This window comes from Lampris incognitus, chromosome 13 (genome assembly GCF_029633865.1).
Source record: "Lampris incognitus isolate fLamInc1 chromosome 13, fLamInc1.hap2, whole genome shotgun sequence".
Taxonomy (NCBI): domain Eukaryota; kingdom Metazoa; phylum Chordata; class Actinopteri; order Lampriformes; family Lampridae; genus Lampris; species Lampris incognitus.
The window spans coordinates 8,192,927-8,200,638 of NC_079223.1; the positions used below are offsets into that span (position 1 = coordinate 8,192,927).

General features: G+C 46.7%; 1 protein-coding gene across 1 annotated transcript in view; it reads left to right on the forward strand.

Moving 5' to 3' along the window:
- The first annotated feature begins 2,031 nt into the window (after positions 1-2,031).
- tbxtb (T-box transcription factor Tb) overlaps positions 2,032-7,712 on the forward strand; it is an 8,423-nt gene continuing 2,742 nt past the window's right edge. The window contains 9 exon segments of the mRNA XM_056292165.1: positions 2,032-2,240; positions 4,642-4,906; positions 5,008-5,142; positions 5,410-5,431; positions 5,434-5,470; positions 6,022-6,083; positions 6,187-6,270; positions 6,273-6,362; positions 7,514-7,646. Coding sequence (XP_056148140.1) covers positions 2,032-2,240; positions 4,642-4,906; positions 5,008-5,142; positions 5,410-5,431; positions 5,434-5,470; positions 6,022-6,083; positions 6,187-6,270; positions 6,273-6,362; positions 7,514-7,646 — 1,037 coding nt within the window.

Consider the following 7,712-nt stretch of genomic DNA (forward strand, 5'->3'; position numbering starts at 1 on the left):
GACTGCCCCCTGAATTCCCCACAACGTGATATATCCCTAAGCAACATGGCCTTCTCCGGGATGGTGGTACTTCTGCTAAGAGATAGACAAATAATATCTCAAGGTGGTAACGCACTTAGTAAAAATATGGGTGGAAAAAATTAATTGTGATGAACAAAATCGTGGCTACAAAGTGGTTTATGTGTGGGAGTGGTTCTGACGAGGAGCTCCTTCATCTAGTCTTTAGACTGGGTGGAGGTTTGGTTTTCTCTCCTCTCGCTGGGAACGCTGATCGAGACTGCTGTGCTGGGCAGTGGGAGAGACCCGCTCTGCTGGCAGCAAGAACCGAGTGTCCAAGATTTGGTTAGTAACACAAACCGGCCGCAACACAACACAACACAAACACAGGAGACCTCTATGGAAGGTTACACATAGCTGTTATACAGGATCTGCCCTCCGCATTCATTTCTGGGAAGCCACCCCATGACAACCATTATTTTGGAAAAAGTGGCTTCAACTCTGAACACAAACTCCGGCACATCTGAGCCTGCAGTGATTTGTTAGCGTGACTCACCGATGGTATGTGTTTAATCGAAAGCTACTTTATGCATTTCATAAACTTGGCTGTCTTTGATTTATCTCTGGATCTGTCATCTCTTGTTTTCCCCACACGTAGCTCGCATGCGCGGTGCCAAGTGTTGGCTCCGAACAGAGGAACACGAGCCACGCTGGACTTGACGTTGAAACCCAGTCTCCCCCGACAGCTCGGCGGAAACGGCTCCTCCAGGTAGACCTCAGCAACTACCGACGCCACAAGTTTGCTTCCCCTTTCCTTCCCAGTTGTATCCGGCCAATTACCCCAGCTCTTCCGAGCCGTCCCGGTCGCTGCTCCGCCCCCCTCTGCCGATCCGGGGAGGCCTGCAGACTACCACACGCCTCCTCCCATACACGTGGAGTCGCCAGCCGCTTCTTTTCACCTGACAGCGAGGGGTTTCGCCAGGGGGACGTAGCGCGTGGGAGGATCACGCTATTCCCCCCCCCCCGAACAGGTGCCCCGACCGACCAGAGGAGGCGCTAGTGCAGCGACCAGGACACATCCCCACATCCGGCTTCCCACCCGCAGACACCCAAGCCGAAGGTAACACGGGGATTCGAACCGGCGATCCCCATGTTGATGACGGAACAGACCGCCACGCCACCCGGACGCCCCCGAAGTGTTCTTCATTACCGGCAAATTAAATGGTCTCTGAAACGGTGTGTGTGCGTGCGCATTACGCCGAGTTTTGTTTTAAACAGTCAATTTAAACAGTCAAAAGTAAAAGAGGGCTTCTTCCGGTCTGACCGTGGAGCATCTTGATCACACCAACTAATGAGGTGTAGGATTTGTTCTCTGACGTCTCTCTGTGATTGCAGTTGCGCCATGATAAAACCCTCCATACCCCGCTGGCACACTTCTATAGTTAATGCGCTACTTATCCTGGACGCGTCTGCGCGTCAAGAGCCATTTAAGGGTCGCGGTGTTCGCCTCTTCCAACTCTCCGCGCCCCCATCCCGACAACTGGGATGCGACGCTTGAGCGTTTAACACATAGCCTGTCGTTAAAAGCCGCCCCAGAATGGGGCGTTTAGCAGGGGACCCCCCCCCACATGCCCCCCTTAACCACGCCGTGTGCGCGCCGCTGCAGGTGGAGCTCGGCTTTCCAGCCTGGGTATTTGCAGATCGACGCTATAAAAGTAGGTTGGACGACCTCATCCAGCGCGCGGTCATCCCGTCGACCCCGGTGATATGGCCTCCCCCCCCCCCCCTCAGCCAATGGATGTCAGGCTGGCGAGACATCAAAGAGCGCACGAGCCAACCACCTCCGCTCCAAACGGAGCGCCACTTTCGGCCTATATATCTGGACGCGTATGGAGGAGCCGCGGCCGGCGGACGCCAGGGGAGCGGAGGCGTGAGGAGGAGCGCAGGAGATTTTCTCTCTCTCTCTCTCTCTCTGCAAAACGAAGCTCTCTGTGATCTCGGCCAGCCGTTGAGCCCCTGGAGCTCCTGGACGGAATGGCCTCCGCGGGCAGCGGTTGTCCCGGGCGGGGGGCGCAGCAGCAGCGGGTGGACCACCTGCTCACCGCCGTGCAGAGTGAGCTGCAGGCCGGCAGCGAGAAGGGAGACCCCACGGAGAGGGAGCTGAAGGTCTGCCTGGACGAGGACGAACTTTGGCAGAAGTTCAAAGAGCTCACCAATGAGATGATAGTCACTAAGAATGGCAGGTAGGCTCGACGGCACTCTTCTGGACGTTTACGCGTGAGTGCGTGAGTCCGTGCGTGCGTGAGTGCGTGTGTGTAATGACTCGAAGTTAGGGAGCTGGATTCAAATGCGGCGCGCTCGACGTGTTTCGTTCTTAACCTTTGCGCACAACTGCTTTGTATGCACACATACGTATTTCGTGACTTGCATGAGCATAGTACATTATTGCGCATATTTTGAGCAACTTTTTTTGCACTAAATGACGACTGTGTAGTCTGCACCGTCCAGCTACTGTAACAACTTCTGGGGTAAATAAAGTTTATCTTATCTTATTTGATCTTATTCAATCGTATCTTATCTCGTTTTATCTTATCTTATTTTACCTTATCTTATTTGATCTTCGTTTATCTTATCTTACTTTGTCTTATTTGATCTTAGTTTATCTTATCTTACTTTGTGTTATCTTGTTTTATCTTATCTTATTTGATCTTAGTTTATCTTATCTTAGTTTGTGTTATCTTGTTTTATCTTATTTGATCTTAGTTTATCTTATCTTACTTTGTCTTATCTTGTTTTATCTTATTTGATCTTAGTTTATCTTACCTTAGTTTGTCTTATCTTGTTTTATCTTATCTTGTTTGATCTTAGTTTATCTTATCTTACTTTGTCTTATCTTGTTTTATCTTATTTGATCTTAGTTTATCTTACCTTAGTTTGTCTTATCTTGTTTTATCTTATCTTGTTTGATCTTATTTGATCTTAGTTTATCTTACCTTAGTTTGTCTTATCTTGTTTTATCTTATCTTGTTTGATCTTAGTTTATCTTATCTTACTTTGTCTTATCTTGTTTTATCTTATTTGATCTTAGTTTATCTTATCTTAGTTTGTCTTATCTTGTTTTATCTTATCTTGTTTGATCTTAGTTTATCTTATCTTACTTTGTCTTATCTTGTTTTATCTTATTTGATCTTAGTTTATCTTGTCTTAGTTTGTCTTATCTTGTTTTATCTTATCTTATTTGATCTTAGTTTATCTTACCTTAGTTTGTCTTATCTTGTTTTATCTTATCTTATTTGATCTTAGTTTATTTTATCTTGTTTTCTCTTATTTTATCTTATCTTATTAGATCTTATTTTATTTTATCTTATCTTAGTTTATCATATCAAGTCAATTTTATTTATATAGCCCAATATCACAAATTACAAATTTGCCTCAGTGGGCTTAACAGCAACACAACATCCTGTCATTAGACCCTCTCATCGGATAAGGATATCTTGTTTTATCCTATCTTAATTTATCTTATCTTCTTTCATCTTGTCTTATTTGATCTTACCTTGTCTTAGTTGATCACTTTATCTTATCTTAGTTTATCTTATCTTGTCTTATTTGATCTTACCTTGTCTTAGTTGATCACTTTATCTTATCTTAGTTTATCTTATCTTGTCTTATTTGATCTTAATTTATCTTATCTTGTTTTATCTTATCTTGTTTTATCTTGTCTTATTTGATCTTACTTTATCTTATCTTAGTTTATCTTGGCTTTTTTACCTTGTCTTATCTTAGTTTATCTTATTTTTTTTATCTTGTCTTATTTGATCTTACTTTATATTCTCTTACTTTATCTTATCTTAGTTTATCTTGTCTTGTTTTATCTTATTTTATTTGATCTTATCTTGTCTTATTTGATCTTAATTTATCTTATCTTAGTGTATCTTGTCTTATTTTATCTTTTCTTATTTGATCTTACTTTATCTTATTTCGTTTTATCTTATTTTATCTTTTCTTATTTGATCTTACTTTATCTTATTTTGTTTTATCTTGTTTTATCTTTTCTTATTTGATCTTACTTTATCTTATCTGGTTTTATCTTATCTTATCTTATCTTATCTGATCATATCGCATCTTGATGTAATTGCACGTTAATGCTGTCTTAGTTTTGCTTTGTTGAAATTACTGGGGTCCAAGCAAACCCGTAACTTCTTTTTGCCCTTCTTTTCAGTGACTAGATAGATAGATAGATAGATAGATAGATAGATAGATAGATAGATAGATAGATAGATAGATAGATAGATAGATAGATAGATAGATAGATAGATAGATAGATAGATAGATAGATAGATAGATAGATAGATAGATAGATAGACAGACAGATAGATAGATAGATAGATAGATAGATAGATAGATAGATAGATAGATAGATAGATAGATAGATAGATAGATAGATAGATAGATAGTTTTATTAGCCACACGACCCAGGCGGTGCATTTGTTTGTAACAATGAACAGTTAAGGCATGTCAAAGAGAAAGCCCCCTGCCTTGTTTTTTATGGTTTTGGGGGCCTGGATATGGGCTAAATTAACGATTTTCGTTGTTGTTTTCCCTGCCAAAGAGGCGTCATTAAAACTTCTTTTCTTTCCTCCAAAGGCGCATGTTTCCCGTGCTGAAGGCGAACGTCTCCGGACTGGACCCGAACGCCATGTACTCGTTCCTGCTGGACTTCGTGTCCGCGGACAACCACAGGTGGAAATACGTGAACGGGGAATGGGTCCCCGGAGGCAAACCGGAGCCCCAGACCCCCAGCTGTGTGTACATCCACCCCGACTCCCCGAACTTCGGGGCGCACTGGATGAAAGCTCCGGTGTCGTTCAGCAAAGTCAAGCTCACCAATAAGCTGAACGGAGGAGGTCAGGTAAAGAGGGGAGCCCCCACCTCAATGTCACGGAGGAGTTACACGTGGTCGTGCGACGGGACGTGGCCCCTCACTTGACGCTGTGCTTTACTGCGTTCCAGATCATGTTAAATTCCCTGCACAAGTACGAGCCGCGGATCCACATCGTGCGCGTCGGAGGGCCGCGGAGGATGATAAGCAGCCACTCCTTCCCGGAGACGCAGTTCATTGCAGTAACAGCCTACCAGAACGAGGAGGTGAATATGAACGTTATTAGCAGCCTACCAGGACGAGGAGGTGAATATGAACGTTATTATTCCGCGTCGACGTCTGTTGTCCAGTCATGACGTAAGAAGTCGTGGTTTATTCCGAGCGTGCGTAAAAGTGTGCGCGTCCTTTACGCGCAGAGTTCACGTTTTTGTCAGTGATTCGAATCGTTGAGACAAACTTTATTTTGTGTTGTTATCACTCTTGGATTGTGACTCCTTTTTTCCCCCGTCTCTTTCTCTTTCGTTCAATTTCAGATAACCGCTCTTAAAATCAAGTACAACCTTTTGCCAAGGCCTTCCTAGATGCAAAAGAGCGGTGAGACAAGTCCTCCACATTTCAGTCTTTGTCTCCCCAGGATAAGAACACAATTTGAAGGGCGTCCGGGGGTGGCGTGGCGGTCTGTTCTGTTGCCTACCAACACGGGGATCGCCGGTTCGAATCCCCGTGTTACCTCCGGCTTGGTCGGGCGTCCCTACAGACACAATTGGCCGTGTCTTCGGGTGGGGAGCCGGATGTGGGTGTGTGTGTCATGGTCGCTGCACTAGCGCCTCCTCTGGTTGGTCGGGGCGCCTGTTCGGGGGGGGGGGATAGCGTGATCTTCCCACGCGCTACGTCCCCCCTGGTGAAACTCCTCACTGTCAGGTGAAAAGAAGCGGATGGCGACTCCACATGTACGGTAGGAGGCATGTGGTAGTCTGCAGCCCTCCCGGATCGGCAGAGGGGGTGGAGCAGCGAGAGTGGGGTAATTGGTCGAGTACAATTGGGGAGAAAAAGAGGGGGGGGGGAGAGCCAAAAAAATACAAATAAAAAGAACCTAATTTGATGATGTGCCACCACCCTCTGACACTTCCTTGTCTTTTCTGCAGAACTGACCACAAAGACCCGATAGAAGACCCCCATGAAAACCAACAGTCAGCCTATTCTCAACGTGAGTGCTTTGCTGGGCTGTTCTGGCTCTCTCCTTCACCAGTTTCATTCACCAGCTGACCACTTACGGGCCCCTCATCTGCTTTTGTTCCCTGCCCTTCCAGTAAGCGGCTGGTTCATCCCGGGCTCGGGCCCCCTCTGCCCTCCTGCCAGCCCTCACGGCCAGTTTGGGAGCCCGCTGTCTTCTCCCCCTCGCACGGCTGCGAGCGCTACTCCACCCTGAGGAGTCATCGCCCTGCTCCTTACTCCAGCCCCTACAGCCATCGAACCAGCTCCCCCAGTGAGTGTCCTCACCCTCACCCTCACCCTCACGCGTCCAGGAATTACACCCCTTCCTGCCTGGCTGTTAACCTCAAACTCAAACAAACCTGGCTGTCGGAGGGAATGCTCCGCATTCCTCCGGCCTTTGTGAGAGGCGGCTCTGGGAGCTGTAAACAGCTGGGCCGCAGGCGGGGGCTGCATGGACAGCACCACCCTCACACGCTCCCCGCTACCACGGGGCGATGCGCCGATTCACGGAATTGCCCAAGAAACACGCAAGACCCGAGTTGTGCAAGTCTCGCAATAAAACTACACTAGGTCACAATGCGTACGTGCCAGGGGACACGTTTTTGCGAGAGCGAAATACGTGTATATGGACACGTATTAGTTGCCACTGGGGCCGCAGTCCCGTCTTCTGGCCACTGGGGGGGCGCAATCCTGTCTTCTAGGTCTAGGCAGAGCTGTATCGGTCGGGATTCACCACAATTTCTCCACCACACAAGATAAACGTTACATCTAATACACAGTTAAGTAAAGTGTTAATTTAGACATATCCTTTTTATAGAAGTGGCTGTTGCTCCATAGCGAGATTTGCGCGCCATTTCACCGGATTACAAACTCCTCATTACGAGACTCCGATTGCTTTTCGGTAAATCGCATGCGAAATTGTGGGGGCTAATTTATTGAGATTGCATTGACCCTTCGTTTATTTAGCTCACATTTATTCAATTTAAATATAGCGTCCACTCGCATATAACGTTAATATGAATCAAAAAATAATTTGAAGATAGCAAATTTCACATATTAAGAACGTTCGCATCGCTCCGCCATCTTTGCTCAATATTTTTGACATTCTATTGCGTCACAACCATGGTCATGGCAGACACCAGTAGGCTACGGGGCGCCCCTAGCGGCATCTGTGAGATACGTGTCAGTGAGCACGTATAAGTGACTTGCACAAGCGTGTCCGCAGACACGTAAAGAGGAGGCGACCGGTCTAGCAATAAAAAGAGCACGACTCCTCAGAGATAGATATAAATGTGTGGAATCATCAGCGACCCTCCTTGGGAAGACTCGCACGGCGCGTTAAACCTGGTCAAGGTCACAGGTCACACCTGTTGAAGGACGAGTGACGCCTGAACCTGTGTCGCTTCTGTTTGTGTTGTGTAGCTGGTTACTCCGATAACTCCCCGGCCTGTCTCTCCATGCTGGCAAGCCATGACAACTGGTCCAGCCTGCAGATGCCCTCCCACTCCAGCACGATGCCCATGGCGCACAGCGCCCCCTCCGCTACCAACTCCAGGTTGGTGAACATCTTGTTACCGTCCTCTCTCTCCCTCTCCCTCTCTCTCCCTCTCCCTCTCTCTCT